This window comes from Mauremys reevesii, linkage group 2, assembly GCF_016161935.1.
Source record: "Mauremys reevesii isolate NIE-2019 linkage group 2, ASM1616193v1, whole genome shotgun sequence".
Taxonomy (NCBI): Eukaryota; Metazoa; Chordata; order Testudines; family Geoemydidae; genus Mauremys; species Mauremys reevesii.
The window spans coordinates 251,069,934-251,087,787 of record NC_052624.1 but is presented as its reverse complement, the minus strand read 5'-3'; the positions used below and the strand labels follow the sequence as shown (position 1 = coordinate 251,087,787).

Genomic DNA, 17,854 nt, shown 5'->3' with positions numbered 1-17,854 from the left:
GCATGAGCTTTCGTGGGTGAATACCCACTACGACGAAGTGGGTATTCACCCACGAAAGCTCATGCTCCAAAACGTCTGTTAGTCTATAAGGTGCCACAGGACTCTTTGCTGCTTTTACAGATCCAGACTAACACGGCTACCCCTCTGATGTTAGAATAATAGCTTCATTTGACAAAATGAAAACAGAGCTATAAAAAGGTATAGATGAAAAATGTGAAATATAGTGCATCAAGAGGCTGAATTATGAAAATGATGTCTGCTGCATAGATTGAATAAAGAACTATACACTACATTATAGAGCAGAGAAAAATTATAGTCTGTGAGAGCCTTGCTTTTTCTTCTTTTTAGTTTACCTTCTGTGGCCATAATACACTGTTTCTAAAGCCTCTCTGATGGATCATTAGGTAATATCTCATGGATTATTAATTATTACTATTACTATTTTGTCACCACTCAAGATTAATTACAGATTGATGTGCCATGATAATAATGCTTTGTAATAAAAAGACTTTAAACCTGTTTAAGAGATGCCAGTTTATTACAGAGTGTTTTTACCATGGCACAGCAGTAGTTGTAAATTTGCAGTTGACTAGTCTTATTTTTATATCATTTTATGTGATATTTTCATGTATGGCTTGGTGCAGTGATGCCAAGAATGTCTCCGGAGGATAAACAACTTTAAAATATTGATCCTTGTTTTTGTTAGATCAATACAACTAGTTTATATTACTTAGTATGTAATTAAGCTATTTTATTAAATTCATCTGAGACACAATTTAAAATCTGATCCGTTATTTAAATCCATATTAAAATCAAGCAACAATCACATAGAAGATATTACCACTTTTATAATATTATGAAAAAATCATGATCATAGTACTGTAATTTACATGGAATGTTATACATAATTCTCTTGTATTCTGCCTTGGCTGATTAAAAGAATATACATCAAGATGACTTTTCTAAAAGGTATCTGCACTTGTACTTTTATAACAAATGTATGTGCACAGGGCAATGAAATGTGGGGAGGCAATCTTGTGGGTGGAAAAATTACTTTTTACAAACTTACACTTCACACCTGAGACAATCGGTCTAAAGCCCTGCAAACTCATTCACACACATAGCTCTTACTCACATGAATATTCACATTGATTTAAAAGAGATTGGTCACATGAATAAGAGAGCTGGACTGGGCCCATCCTGCACACATTTTCAAAAACAAGAGTCATAACTCATATGAGTAATCTTATTGAATGCACTGAGAATATTTACGTGTGTGAAGTTGCTTATGTGCAGGAATGTTGCTAGGCTTGAGCCATGTTTGTAAGTTACAGTAGACAGTGCGTAATACCTAATTTTAAATTGGTAATATAAATGACAGAGTATATTTAAAAAAAAATGTGATAAAATATTACTGATGTCACTGAGGTATTAGCAAATATATGTATTTGCTCTTTTTTTTCAGTTTGTTAATTTTGTCCATTTGACAGCACTTTATAGGATGGATTCACTGTTCTGTGAAAGTTCAGTTGCATCTCCAACCGCATGTACTGGCATGATAGGATCAGTGTCACGAACTACCCTGGGGAAAGCCTATGTGCACACTACTCCCCAGCTCCTACAATAGGGTATTTACCAGTCTCCTAGCATAAGGGTTGAAGCTCCCAGTTTAGTCTAAACTGATTTTTAAAGGCACAATAGATTTCCTCATTATGTCACCACAGAGAGAATTCAGGTTGTATAGGTGACCTAAATATGCATTTCCATACCTTAACATATTTGTATTTCTTTTAAGTTTAATTTTAATTCTGCATTTCCTGGGTTTGAATACTTGTTTTGGAGATAATTACATTCCTGTAATCTTTTTTTCCTAAATGAGTCATACATACTCTCAACCTTAACTCCATCTTAATGTAGTTTTTGTCTGGGAGCTTCCTTGTTTTTTTTTAATTATTAATAATTTTATACATTAACAGGAATCAGGAAACCAAAAGAGAATGTTACTATGTGATTTGAAGATATGTAGTATCAACCTTAAATTATTTTTTAAATTTTAACTTCTAGGGTCAGGCACTCTAGAGCAGCACAAAGCAACCAGAGAATACTGACCAGTTACACTGAATTTACAGTTGCTTTGCATTGCCAGAGCAGTGCATAGCAGCCAGCGCACACACCAGTTCTTCCCTCCCTCCTGTCCTCAACATTCCTCTGTACAAACACCCACCCACATGCCCCATCTTCCCCCTACCTTTTGACCTCTACATTCCCTTGCACCCTCCTAATACCACCCATTTCCCCCCCTTGCCCTTCTTGATGAGCAGATCTGGTGCAATAGGTACCATTTGAAATGAACTTTTTAGGATTAATGGTAACTTTTTGCCATTACTTTTCACAACTAAAAAATTGTATCCCTCAACAGAGATTGGTGCATAAACTCTCCCCCTTAAGAGATGCTCATGAACAATTATCCACTTTCAAAATGGCTGCCATCTCCTATTGTTCTGAATAGGACTGAAGCTACAGCCTGCTAATAAAGTTAACGTGCCCTCTTTCAAAATAAGCCACCCCTACCCCCTTTATTCTCAATGGGACTGAGGCCATATGATGCCCTCTATTGAAATACCCATCACCTCTGATTGTTTCCAACAGGTAAGAAGCCAAACTACCCTCTAGGATGATGGTTTTCCCTTATGCTGTCAGAAGGCAAAGAAGAGCACTGTGAGGAGCAGCTGAATTTACTAAAGATGGTCATGGTCATTCACCTGCTCCTCTGTTGTGGAGAGAGCTAAAATATGCTGCTTGTGTTATTTATTAATTATTAATTATTAATTATTATTATTATTATTATTGTAGTAGTAACTATGAACACCAGTCAAGGACCAAGCCCACTGTGCTCGGTGCTGTACAACAGAGAGTCACACTGTATGATTCTTTTTAATGAGTTCCAAGATACTAGTTCATAAATGAAAAACTTACTTCTGTTCCCCCATCTTTGAAAGTGTCACTGTAAGTACTATCAGGAGTACTACGCTGGTCATCTTTAAGATAGTTTGTATGGGGGGCAATGTTGGGCACTTCATACTGAGTCTGTTCGAAGATAACTCCCCGGTGCTCCTCATTTTCACCCCTAACATAATGCACTTGTGGGGCCATAAAAACTGGTGTGAAATCTTCTGCCTTTACCACAGTAACTCCAGTCACTGAGATTGGCGTTGGACTCCCAGATACATTTGTGCTGTATTCCCTTTTGGAAGACTCCAGATGTTCTTGGTTTAATGAGAGATTAACTGGTACTGTCTTCAGGACTTGAACTCTGTTCTCTCCTCCACTCAAATTACTCTGAGCTTCATTAGTACCAAGACAATTTCTGTGAAACAAACAAAGACCTGTGAATTGTCCTAATAGAAACTGGCATCAAATTTCCTCGTTTAGGGAGTAAGCTGATTGCTACAGAAGTCAGGAAGAAAATACAACCTCAGTGCAAAACTTTCTTCATGTATTGAGGACCAGGAGAGGTTATCTTCCTCTGAAACATCAGGTATTGGCCACTGCAGGAATTAGAATGCAGGACCCAGTGATCAAATGGTCTGATCTAGTATGACAAATCCTATGTGACCTATTTTTCATTCTCCTTAGACTACTATTTGGATACATAGTTAATAGATCGATACAAAAGCCCATTGGCCAAAATAAACATGAAGGGGTTTACATGAAATAATATATTTAACTGACAGTAGAACAATTTTCATGTGGTATAGAGAGAGTGAATTGTCAATAATGAGATTAATATTTTGCAATCTGCCCTTTCAGACAGCCACGGGGTGGTGACCATGTTTACTGATATAATTCCTGAAGAAGTACTTCCAGGAATCCCATAACAGAGCAGGACAGTAATTGTTGCGGGTGCACTGTAGCTTTCAGCAGCACCACCCTATCTCTAACTGAAGGTGCCCTTGAAAACCCATGTCATGCGCAGTCGTCACACACATGAAATGGTTAATTCATAACGCTTTCAGCTTTCAACAGCTGCTAAGGGTTTTGTTCTCATTTTCAATAACTAATGAGAGTTGCTCTGATGAGAAAATGGCTGCCATCTTGACTTTCCGTTGAATGGATGTTTTGCCAATCCTGCTGTGGAATTTCTCTGGAGCCAGAAGGAAGTGGAACTCTCTCTCCAGATGCAGACTTGAGAAGTTTCAGGTTATGTCTTCATTGTAAAAAATGTAGCTTTTTTGCATCAAGATAGCTAGTTTTATGTAAATCATAGTGGAGACAAGGCATTGTTAGTTTTCACCTCAATGTAACTAGCTGAGCCAAACCCCACTTTGGGGCATAGCTATGACCTTGTCTAACTAAGGTAAAAGTTACCTGTGCCTTCTCTCCACTAAGATTTTACACTGAGATACCTAACTTGATGTACAAACAAATCTGTTTTTTGCAGTGAAGACATAGCCTCACTCTCCTGCTCGTGAGTCCCAATAAAGTCAGTTGTTTTTTTCTTAACCTACCACAGAGGACCCTTTAGCAACTTTGACTCCAGACACAGCAAAAGCTATAATCTGACAGGTGTGAGGGGAAGAAAATGCTTGACAGAAGGTAGTTTTAATGAAGAAGATGTTATGTACAGTTATTTGCTCCCTAACAGAGATGAGATTAGGCTAAGTATAACTACCTAAATCAGTTTACTGAAGCCAAACTACTTAGCTTTTGTTACCCCCCCAAAAACAAAAAAAAAAAGGAGTATTTCCAATGTCAATATTTTTTTTCTGGTTTACTTTTTCAAATAACATGACAACTTCACTGGGATTCTTTATTACTTTGCAAATCACATTTTTTTTAAAATCCCATTTAATTTTTTTAATATGTAGAGATGCGTAATGGTTGCTTCCCACACTAGACTGTGTTCTTTTATCTTGTAGAAGGAAGTCAGAAGCCATAACAATTCTTTTGATTCACATCTGATCAATGTTTCTTTTAGATGCAGTGTATTAATATATTATTTTAAATGATACTATACCTTTTATCTTGGTCTTCTTGATTGTCACTCACTTTGTTAACAGACAACAGCCTTTTATCTCTGGGAACCTGAGAAAAGCATCAGGCATTGGTCAGGCAAGTGTAACACTTTGTATTTGCAACTTCAGGTTAATATAGTCAAGGCCTGATTCTCTTCCTACTTGCAGAAGTCACCTACTACAGGACAGGCCCAACAACGAAAATAACAGAACACCACTGGCCATCATGTACAGCCTCCAGCGAAAACCTCTCCAGCACATCATCAGTGATCTACAACCTATCCTGGAAAACGATCCCTTACCCTCACAGACCTTGGGAGGCAGGCCAGTCCTCGCTTATAGACAGCCTCCCCAACGTGAAGCAAATACACACCAGCAACTACACACCACACCACAGAAACACTAATCCAGGAACCAATCCCTATAACAAACCCTGTTGCCTACTCTGTCCCCATATCTACTCTAGTGACACCATCAGAGGATCCAACCACATCAGCCACACCATCAGAGGCTCCTTCACCTTCACATCTACTAATGTGATATATGCCATCATGTGCCAGCAATGTCCTTCTGCCATGTACATTGGCCAAACCGGACAGTCTCTATGTAAAGGAATAAATGGACACAAATCGGACATCAGGAATGATAACATACACAAGCCAGTAGGAGAACACTTCAATCTCCCTGGACATTCAACATAAAAACTTCAAAAACAGACTTCAAAGAGAAACTGCAGAGCTACAATTCATTTGCAAGTTTAACACCATTAATTTGGGCTTGAATAGGGACTGGGAGTGGCTGGCTCACTACAAAAGCAATTTTCCCTCTCTTTGTATTGACACCTCCTCAGCAATTATTGGGAGTGGACCACATCCACCCTGACTGAATTGGCCTTGTCAGCATGGGCTCTCCACTTGTAAGGAAACTCCCTTCTCTTCATGTGCCATTATATATATATATGACTGTATCTGTAATTTTCACTCCATGCATTTGAAGAAGTGGTTTTTTACACACAAAAGCTTATGCCCAAATAAATTTGTTAGTCTTTAAGGTGTCACTGGACTCCTCGTTGTTTTTGTGGATACAGACTAACACAGCTACCCCTCTGATCAATTTAGATAATTTTTTTTATACTTGCAAGAGATTGTAAATTGTTGAGGTGAATATTGTTTGATTAGTTAAAAACCAAACATGAAAAAGAAACCACATTGAAGCACAGCTTGAATGTGAAAATGCACATTCATTGTAAAAGTAATGTTAAAAAATGTCATCCAACACATCAGAGACATTGGGACCAAGACAATTGAAGTGAAACAACAAGAACTTCAGATTACACAAATGAGAATCAGCTTTGAGTATCATGCTTTAGAGTGGGGATGATCGCTGAAGGGGTTAAAATGGCATTTCTCACACAGGTACTGCATGGCAAAGTTGGTAAGCAGCATTCCATGGTTTTACTTTGACTTCAGTCGTAGCCAGTAATCAGGGCCAGAGTCTTAGCAGCAGCCATACTTAGACATTGTCAGAGATATGAGAACAAAGATGATTTCATGGTTAAGCTACTGGGCTGGGACTCAGTTTTCAAATCATGACTTTGTCGCAGGCTTCCTATGTGAGTTTGATTAAATCCCTTAATCTTTCTGTGCCTCGGCTCCCTATCTGTAAACAGGGTAATACTACTTCCTTTCTTCTACCCTTTGTCTCTCTCATTGTCTATTTAGATTGTAAGCTCCTTGGGGCAGGGACTGATTCTTATTCTGTGTCTGTACAGCGCCTAGCACAATGGGGTCTGAGCCTAGAGGGCCTCTAGGCACTACTTTAATACAAATAAATAACAACAACAACAACAAATGGAACTGCCATTAAGAGAGAAAACCTAGTTAAAGAGTGGGCAAAAATAAAAAGTTTCAATTTAAGCAAAATGAGTCATGATACCATAGAAACACCTCCAGATGAGCAAGGTCTCTGCTTTTTAAAGAATACTCCAGGTTTATAAACCAAAAGAAAACTTAATTATATTCATCAGAGGCTTTTAGAAATGAAGAAAGCAAGAATACTGTGCTGAACAAAACAGTGGGTGCTGGGTTCTTTTAAGGTTTGTAATTTTAGCTTTAATCCCCAGTGGTAGCTAAATCAAAAGGCCTTTAAGTTGTCTTCTTGAACTGGAGAGGGAGTTTAATGCTAGTGTCCAGTGGGAAGAAACTTATTTGGAAATTGTTCTGCAGCATAATTCTCTCTCTTGATATGCCTTAAAAACAGACCCCTGCTAAATTTAGCAGGGTTGGAAGATATATCTATCAAGTTACCTACTTTATAATAATCATACAATAGGCCAAGAGCAGCAGCACTGTCCTCATCTCCATTTATGCTCATCATAGCCTTGGTAGCTGCTGTTAGGGGATTTTCCAGATACGATTTCCAGGCTTCATCTTCACTTGTGTAGGCTCGTCTGGTATTGAATGGTGTCTCATTTGGTACTAAGGCCACAAGCCGTTTGTTACTGTAAAAACATAAGGCACATAATGGTAATTCACCAAAGACTTTTCCTTTCAGAACCACAAACCACCTTACAATTTTCTATTGCATAATCTTTTCAAGAGAGGATGAGCAAAAAATAAGACAAAATGGAGTAAAATTGATCTAACAGTGTCAAGCAAAGACTTCGGTACTAAACTTGCTGTTAAAACATGCATCAATACTAGATAGAGATCCTCAGATCTTAACTATATGTATCTATGCATCCAGAAGGCCAAACTGCAGCCCAATGATTTGTATGCATTGTTTTCCTCACACTGTACTATGTATATTGGTGTATCTGTTAAAATAATTTTCAAATTGTTGTTAAACAATAGATATTATCGTTCCATTTAAGAAACATGCCTGTTTTATAGCAGAACTATTTTTCTCCCTTCTTGCTTATTTGGAAGGTAATTTGGCAGTGATTTCAGATTGCCTTTCAATAATTGGGGCAGCTGTGGTCCAATGGGGTGGCAGTCAGGAGACCTGGATTCTATTCCCACCTCTGCCACTGACCTACTGTGGGCAAATCATTTAACCTCTCTGAGTCTCAGGCACTGTATATTCAGGGGACTCCCGCCTCCAGTATAGCTGTAAACCCTTGGCAGAAAGAGGCAAAACCACTATAAGCTATGATTTGCACAAGTGTAGTTTGCCCTTGCTTGAAACTGGGATACACTGAACCTGTGTGAATCGCGGCATTATAGTCGGTTTGCCAACATACGTCCTGGGTTTGCATTGATACAACTACACTGATGGCTGACTATCAATAGCTGAAATCTCCATTGCAGACAAGGCCTCATTTATTGGAAATGGAAATAACAATGACCACCTTTATCATGTGCTTTGTGATCCAACAGATAAACAGCTATATAAATGCAAAGTATTATTACTACACAAAAATCAGAAGTAACCCAGCACTGGGAGGGAAGTGTTTTTTCTGGATTGAAAGGCGGATAATCCCATTGTTCATTGGAAGCACTGAGTCAGTTTGATTGTTCAAACTATGCACCTGATTAAATCTTTTTTATACATTTCCTCTTCAAAAAAATTATCAGCTCTCCGAGGAAGAATCAAATTGGGTAAAAATGACTTAGAATTGAATGTGCTCTCTTCATTTGCCAGCCTATTTACTTGACTAGCTTTTCTTGTGAAGTTTTTTTTAAAATTCCTTACAATCATTTACATTTATGTAAAAACTGCTAATTTTAGATTTGTTGGTTCTCCTCTAATTACTGTTGGCCTAATCCTACAGTTCTTAAGCAGGCAAAACTTTAATTGAAGTTAGTGGGACTTCTGTTAACACAAACACTGTGCAATCTAGTCCTATATTTGAATTGAGAAATAGGAGACAATAAAGGTCAAACTGAATTCACAATCCAAATAAATTCTTCCCTTACCTTTACTCCCCTGGGATATGCCCTGACCCACAATTTTCCAGTTACAGTGAATCCTACTGTAAATTTACTGATAAGCACAAACTTCACATTGAACGCTACTGATGGTTGAATGGGCTTTGTAAAGTGAATTTTCTTGTTGATTAATGAAGGGATTTTTGGGGGTAGAGATTATCATCCCTCCAGAACACAGCACTGTTTGCATATTACTTTGTTTAACAAAAAAACAAAATAATCAGCCAGTACATGGATCAAAATTTTATGAGCTGCAGGAGAGAGCATTTCATAACTTCATTACACAAATAACCAGAATAATGATCTCTGATTATTTTTTTCCTTCTGGTTAAAATATCTTGATTTTAAGATACTCCTTTCCTTTTTGCAGTGTCTTTCCACCATCATCTGGCCTTTTGCACTATTTTAGGGCTTCCCCCTCTCAATTCCATATCTATAATCTACAGCTACAGTGAGGGAAACTAACACATTTATTTATAATAGAAGAGACAGGTGTAAGAAACTACAAGGCCTGCTTTCCTTGTCAGCTTTGTATTGTTAGGTTTCAGAGTAGCAGCCGTGTTAGTCTGTATCCGCAAAAAAACCAGGAGTACTTGTGGCACCTTAAAGACTAACAAATTTATTTAAGCATGAGCTTTCGTGAGCTACAGCTCACTTCTTCGGATGCATAGAATGGAACACACATCTGTATGTATAAATATCCCCTGTCTGTGTGTTCCATTCTATGCATCCGAAGAAGTGAGCTGTAGCTCACGAAAGCTCATGCTTAAATAAATTTGTTAGTCTTTAAGGTGCCACAAGTACTCCTGGTTTTTTTGTATTGTTAGTGACCCTCAACTCAGGTTTGCAATAGCCTCTTTCTTTGTGCTTAAGAGGTGATTGAAACCTTGTTCCCACCCTGGAAGAGCCTCTTCTCTCCAGCTAAGAGGTAATTATTCCCTTCGGATTCTTCTTTCCTGAACAAAGCTCTCCTTTAACTAAACACATGATGGTTTTATGACATGGGCAACTGCCCATTGTGAGCAGCACCAATACCACATACAGTCTCCTCTTTAGTGATCTTAGCTCATAATCAAAAACTACAAACATTCACTCTTCTGTCCCTTGGGACTCTTGCATTTGACAATCATAACTGACTTCATAGTGTGAGTGCTACAGGCTTATCATAAGAATCACCTGTTTAAAATTGTAACAAGCTTGTCTAGAGAAAAGTTAGACACCCAAACCAGAAGGAATCAGCCTCTAAGCACTCAGTCCTTGATAGGATCAACCTTAAAGGGGTAAGAAAGGAGAGTTCCATAAGTGATACATCTCTCATTTTAGAGGGCACTCAGACACTAAGGTGATGAGTGTAATTGAATTGCCTGTCAATAATTAAATAGCCTGGGGAGATGAAAATTCATGGCAGCAGAGATCAGGAGACTAGGTTTTAGGGTCTTCCTTCAGATTGAACTGAACACATTTTCTCTAGATTCTATGCTTTCATATTTAAAAATAAAATGCCTGTCTCCTCTGGTTATAGAGATGGCCTGCAGCATGTAAACAAAAGCACTGTCATTTTATGGAGCTTGAAAACAAACTGAAACAATAACACTAACAGAAATAAAAATTTCTCTACCCTGAGCCCTGCAGTCAGCTCACAGGGGGGTTAATGCTGAGACCTAATTATCACCAGTTAAGCATTGTGAAATCTTTTCAACCAATTGATTGTTGTCAGAAGAGCTAGTCATGGGCAGAATGCAGTATTAGCCCTAGTCTACACTATATAGTTAGGTTGACAGAAGATTACATCAACCTAACTCTGTAAGTGTCTACACTACAGGGTTGCTGCTGCCAATGTAAATCCCCGACTACACCGACCTAATAACTCCACCTCCATGAGAGGCATAGCGCTTAGGTCAATGTAGTTAGGGCAACAAAATGTCTGTGTAGACACTGTAGTGCTTACATTGCCTGTCAGCACTGCATGGAACTCACCAATTTTTTGATGGGGAGGAAGGATGGGAGTGAGGTGGAAGGAAGGGATACAAGCTTGCGAAGAACAGCAACACTATCACATTACTCATGGGTCAGGTTTAGTACAACAAAATGTTTACACACTGTAGCAAATTGGTCTCCATGATAGTATAAGCCTAGTCTGAGGCCTTGTCTACACAGGAAAGTTGCACAACTACAAGCAAAGGTATGAATTTGAACCACTATACTTAAACTAGTGCAAACCCCTATTTGAAAACTCTTATTGTAAAGGTCAAAGGTGGGTTTTGCCAATTTAGTTTAAGCAAACTTGGAATAGGTTTAAATTAAATTGAACTAGCACTTCCCCCTAAAGAACTCATTTTGAGATAGTAAGTATGGTTGCCAACCCTCCAGGATTGTCCTGGAGTCTCCATGAATTAAAGATGAATATTTAATTAAAGATTATGTCATGTGATGAAACCTCCAGGGACACATCCAACCAAAATTGGCATTCCTAGTATGAGGCATTTGGAGTGGCACAAGGCATTATTAATAGCAATAGCATCCCCTTTCCATCCATGTGTCTGCCTCTCTCCTGCTCCCATATTTGATTTCCTGTAAGCTACTCCCCAGAGCGTGGCCACCTGCATTGGGCCCACATGGAGTTCACAAATACCATGAGATTCAGAATGTCCATAGAAACTTCATATCACAATAACATAATTCCCCTGTTGAGCACCAAAAGCTAGGCACAGGTTGAAGAGATTGGAGCAAATGTGGAGGGTTCACTCTGGCCTGTCCCATCATTGGGTTGTCCAGGCCACACTTTGCCCTCTGACTCTCCAAGGAATGCACACATCCAACAGATGTGCGCTTCAGATAAAGTTTCCTCGTTCCTGGGATCCGGTTTCTGAAACATTACAAGAACTAAGTAGTTCATCTGGCCCTCCCAGGTACAAACCATTCCTTCCCTAATAGACAGGATTTCACAATCTCCTTCTATCCCTCTAGGCTAAGTTCTTTCTGCACATGGGTCACGCAAGGCACTTTTGTAGGCTCCTTCCCCAATTCCTGGCACCACTTGGCTCTCCTCAAGCCATTTGACATGATGTTGTTTATGACTCGTCTGCAGTACATTTTCCTTCCAGCTGGCAGAGCTGTGAATATGCTTTTCTGGTCTTCTTTGAGGGGTAGTAGAACATTGGTCTGAGGTGGTTGGATATGTTGGTAAAGAAGAAAAGGTTGCCAATAGGTGTTCTCCGGCCACTGGTTGCACTGGCAAAGCAGAAAAGGCTGTAATCAGAGGGTTTTAAATAATTGATTGAAATGACAAGGAAGAAAGTATTGTGATGCACACTATCAATGTGCACAGTCTATGCACAATTCCTTTGTTTTCACTTTTGGCTGTACATCTGGACAGAGTTCAGTTCCTTTTCTTTTTTCTTGTTTTAGCCACTGATACAACTATATCAGTACATGGTGCACTGCTATCTACTCCAATTAATGTAGGCCAAGTGAACAGATGTAAACTGGGACTGACTTGCACTGGTGCATCTTGCTCCAGGACCCTGCAGTCTTCTCCATGTCAGCTGTACTGGAGCAAGTCACCATTTTCATTAATGTGCTTCCTTTACACCAGGAAGCTACACCAAGTGGCTAACCACCAGGCCTTTGAGTGGGGCTGGCTCAAGGGGTTTCTGCTGCTCTAGTCAAACAGCAAAATGTCCAACTCCTCCAGACTGGAGACACACACAGATACAAATAGTTAGTGGACATTTTGTTGCTCCAGGCAACCACCTATTCTGTGTGTACCAGAAAGAGAGGCTCAACTTCATGTGATTCTCCATCACTGGATTCTTGAACTTTCTTACCCCTTGGAGCTATTGTGTGGTCTGAGTGAGTTTTGATTTATTCAGTGGGGTTTTGGTTGGCAAGTTGCTGGGCCTCTTAACATTGCCTATGTTTCCTGGCTATGGGTTTTGGCAGCCTCAAGCTTGATTTTTATGACTAATGAAAATAATGGCTTTGCTTAGGGCTTGTCTAAATCTGAAATGTATAGCAGGTTATTTGGAGTTGTGTCGCATTATAGTGCCTTGCATCCACAAACAAGATTATTTTGTTGTTGCAACTTCAATGTGTGCTATTAAGCCTATTTTGGAAGCAGAAGTACTGAGATGTGGGATGAATTTACCCACAGCAAAGTAGGTGTGGCTGAATCCCCATCCCTAAGGAACTGTTGCTCATCTTCCAAGTCCTACTGGTTTCCCACATTGCTTTGCTGGGCACCTGGGTTGGCCCATCTGTCTACCTGTGTGTCATTTACTACTCTATGGTCATCCTGACCAGATGTCACCTCCTTGTTTAAATACTAGCACACAGCCAAGTTCTGTCCTTTGTGAATTCAGCTTGTGGGGCGTTCACATACCTGTGTCATACTCCTGAATGTTAAAGAGTCATGCCTTTTGCTTTGGTGTGGCCTCATGCTGAGGGCCTGGACTTCATTGCCTTCTGAATTCTAGCCACCACAATGCACATATGGCTGTCCCAAACAAACGAAGGAAAAGGGCACTATCGGGATCTAAGCAGTGCCACAACAAGGAACTCTAGCTAGGTTAAGAGTATGCAGGACAATAATAAGACCTCTGGGAGAGCTCACAGAGTCTGCAGTTTCTCTGATGAGTTGGACTGTATATTTATGAGAGATCCCACCACTCAACCACTGTATTTTGTGGACACCACCAATGATACCCCTGCAACTGTTAACCATGATGAAGACCAGGAGGAGCATGACAATGAAATCCCTGATCTCACTGGGCCAGTGAACTAAGCAGCAGACACAGTCCTGGAGACCCAGGAACTGCCTGAATCACATCTGGAGAAACCATGTGGATCATGGGCAGAGCCACAATCTGTGGAGAGGACCATTTCCAGTTATTATTCTATGATATATCAAACAGCTTAGTTCCACAGACCATCCGAGCGTCACTCAGTTGGTCTACCCTAGCCCCATGCACCTGTTGCTCAAAATGGTGGCCACACCAGAGAGAGTGTACAAACTGGTGTGTCCTTTGCATCAATTAAAAAATAAAAACAAAACAAAAAACACAACAAGCATTTAAGCTTGCTGTGTCCTGTCAACCCCATCAACCTCCTCACTGCAGTGTCTATTGCTCTCTCTCCTGCCTGGTCTTCCTTCTTCCTCCACCTCAATCAACCCTCCCCACCCCAGCCAATCTCTTCTGCACCATCTTTAGATAGCCCCCACCCCGACACCCACAGCCCCTGTGCAGCCCTCTACCTCTGAAACCTCCACATTTTGGGACACACCATTCACTGCAACAATGCCAGTCATGTTCCGTGAGCCACAGGGACATTCCCTTCTACCATCATCCCATATTTCAAGATGCAGAGAGCAGTATTGAGTGCCCTACATACATACATTTATGACTTTGAAAGCACAAACTTATTTGCACACTATACTTTATAACTTAAATGTTTTTAAAGTGTTTTTCAATTTACACAATCTTATGAATGTTGAATACTTTTTTACTGATCACAACTTTCAAACTGGTGTATTTCTTATTTATTAAAAAATTATTGAAAATGTCTTTGCATGGTTTTTCATCTAGAACAATTCGTGAAAATGCATATGTCCACTGACCTAATTCATAAGAATGCCCACCTTCACATGCACTATAATAAAATCCATCCATACGCTATGTTAAAAATTCCCACATACAGTATACTAGAATCCCTATATGCAGAATGTCAAAAGCTAACAGTACTGTACATACACATTAATACGAGCACAGTGATCCTGATTTAAACCGTATACATAAGAACGGCCATACTGGGTCAGACCAAGGGTCCATCTAGCCCAGTATCCTGTCTTACAACAGTGGCCAATGTTAGTTGCTTCAGAGGGTATGAACAGAACAGGTAATCATTAAGTGATCCATCATCCCCTGTCGCCCATTCCCAGTGTCTGGCAAACAGAGGCTAGGGACACCATCCCTGTCCATCCTGGCTAATAGCCATTCATGAACCTATCCTCCATGAACTTACATAGTTCTTTTTGAACTCTGTTATAGTCTTGGCCTTCACAACATCTTCTGGTAAAGTTCCACAGGTTGACTGTGTGTTGGGTGAAGAAATACTTTTGTTTGTTTTAAACCTGCTGCCTATTAATTTCATTTGGTGACTCTAGTTCTTGCGTTATGAGGAGTAAATAACAATTTCCTATTTACTTTCTCCATACCAGTCATGGTTTTATAGCTCTCTATCCTACCCCCATTAGTTGTCTCTTTTCCAAGCTGGAAAGTCCCAGTCTTATTAATCTCTCCTCATATGGAAGCTGTTCCATACCCCTAAGCATTTTTGTTGCCCTTTTCTGAACCTTTTCCAATTCCAATATATCCTTTTTGAGATGGGGCAACCAGATCTGCACACACTACTCTAGATGTGGGAGTACCATGGATTTATATAGAGGCAATATGATATACAAAAGCATATACATTGTTCACAAGTGACCCCTAGCCTCACAGTAGGAACATAATGCGTCTTGAACTGTGCCCTTCAGTAGCTGCAGCATTTCACAGAGGCATCTTCTCTGGCTGTTGAAAATGTTCACCAAGTATGCCAACCTCCTCCTCCCATCCATCTGCAAGGCTCTCTCCCTTGCTCTCACAAAGGGTGTGCAAAAACACAGCAAGCGGCTGTCATAAGTAGCAGCTATTTCTCACCAGTCTCTACCCTAGACATCAAACCTCTCTATCTATCTATCAACTCCCAAATGCACACTCCACTGTCATTCTGCAACACTCAAGGTATAGGTGATGGGGTGTCCACCCCACAAAAGGCCTGATGGGGTAAATTAGGCCAATTAATGTATAGGCCACACCTGGAAGAGAGCCAAGGCGTGCTAAGGCCTAATTTGCTGATGAAGTCCAGCTGGAGGAGGAGCTGTCCTGACTTTATGAAGCCAGGAAGTAGGCAACAGAAAAGGGCTGATGGGAAAGGCTGCAGTCACTCCCTGGAAGGAGGGAGGAGTGTTGGAGACTGCAGAGTCATGTAGCCTGCACTTGCTTCCAAGGAGGAGGGAGTGGTGAAGCTGGCAGCTCCAGAGAAGGAAGGGCGAACCAGAAGGTTAGGAAAGGGCTCAGGGAAATGCAGCAAGGTATGGGGTTGAACAGGCTTTGACTGCTGAATAGAGGGTCCCTGAGCCAGAAGCCAGAGTAGAGGTTGGGCCTGGGTTCCCCAACCAGCCATTAGGGAAGTGGCACTGGCAAGGCAGTGAACAGGAAAACTGCCTGAGCCTATTGTGAGAAGAGACTTTCCTAACCCCAGAAAAGGAAACCATCTAGTGACCTCGTTGGAGAGCCGAGTCACAAAGGGAAGGCTGCAGTTCCTGGAGCAAGAGGGGCCTCAGGATGAGACAGGATGGGTAAAGACACCACTGGAAGGGCAGCACAGCACCTGGCAGAGCTAATTCCCGTGATGGCCAGGAAGAGGCACCACCAGCAATCAGTGCACTGTGTCACAGTATAGTTAAACAGTTCCTCTCTCCTATCCAAGTGTAGAGTAAAAGGCTTCAAAAGTCAGGGGAGCATATGGTAAAGCTGAGTCTCTAGAATGACTGGTCGAATCGTGTCCCGTGCACCAACAGAAGTTGGTCCAATAAAAGATATTACCTGGACTCTCTCATATCCCAGGACCAATATGGCTACAATGACACTGCAAACACCATCAATGTCCATTGAGACCATGGGAGCAAAAATTCAATTTCTTATTGCAGGAAAAAACTCCAGAGATTCTAAAGATCCTGGCATCATGGACCTTTCCAGACCACCCAGTGTCAATAGTAGTGAATTGTTGACAGTGATCAACTAGACTTGGCAGCACCATCATGAAATATCCCTTCCTGTTGATTAACTTCAAGGCTGGAGGGTAAGGAGGCAAAGAATAAGCACACAGGTCCTATCAATGTGTGTAGCACAATTTGGGAACCCCAAACCATGCAAATCCATTAATAACCTCCAGTGCATAGCCCAGACTGATGCCCAGGACCCTACACATCTCCATGACAATAGCCCAGACAGTTGATTTAACAATACCAAACTGCTTAGCTACTGACCAGTAGCAATCAATAGTTGTGAGCTTCCAGACAGCAGTGGCCGTGCGCGTCTCCACACTGATAAGAGCGCTCATGTCGGTGTTCTGCCACTGCAGCTCCAGCTCTGTACAAATGTCTAGGAAAGTGACTTTTGATATCTTGAAGGTCTGCCACTGCTGTTAATCATCCCAGGTCTGCATCATTATCCTGTCTCACCAGTAAGTGCTATCTGTCTGTGCCCAAAAGCAGCTCTCTGTCAAGAGAAGCCACCCCAGGAAGAGATCTAGGAGAAGTGTGTGTTCAATGTCATCCTCCTTAACAGGGCCTCTATTGCCCTGGTTCTAAAGAATGCTGGATGAATTTAGATGGTGATGAATATAGTGCTCTCATATGTATCCTCTATGACGCCTGACAGTGCTTTGAAAATGGTGCTGGCTAGCTCGCAAAAGCCAGAGGAATGATGGGATGAAATAAGAGGAATCATGGTAATTATTTAGTTTGTCCCTCGCCCCACAATTCCATTGCCTGCCAATAGATACCCCACAATGCACAGTGCAAAAAATCCCAGAATGCATACAGCACAGCTACAGAGCAATGCATCATGGGATGGCTGGCCAGACTGCTGAGCATTTATTTAAAAGCAAAACAATGCTGTGTGGCTGCAAGAACACAAGGTGAAAGTACCTTAACTGCAGGATAACAGTGTGGTGTATACAAACTGCTTGCACAACAGTTATTGTGGATCAATTACTGTAGATCACTTAATGCGGATACACAAAAGTTGCAACAAGTTTCAAGTACTGACGTGCCCTTACTGAGAGTTTCTGTCTGATATGCTGATT

The 17,854-nt window shown here is 40.7% G+C and overlaps 1 protein-coding gene across 1 annotated transcript in view; it reads right to left on the bottom strand.

The window, feature by feature from the left end:
- The window catches only part of GRHL2 (grainyhead like transcription factor 2), a 103,871-nt gene that overhangs the window by 73,874 nt on the left and 12,143 nt on the right, over positions 1-17,854 (bottom strand). Inside the window, exons 2-4 of the mRNA XM_039527877.1 lie at positions 7,326-7,515; positions 5,018-5,085; positions 2,977-3,367 (exon numbers count right to left, since the gene is read on the bottom strand). Of these exons, the coding sequence (XP_039383811.1) occupies positions 2,977-3,367; positions 5,018-5,085; positions 7,326-7,515 (649 nt within the window). The remainder of the gene's footprint in view (positions 1-2,976; positions 3,368-5,017; positions 5,086-7,325; positions 7,516-17,854) is intronic.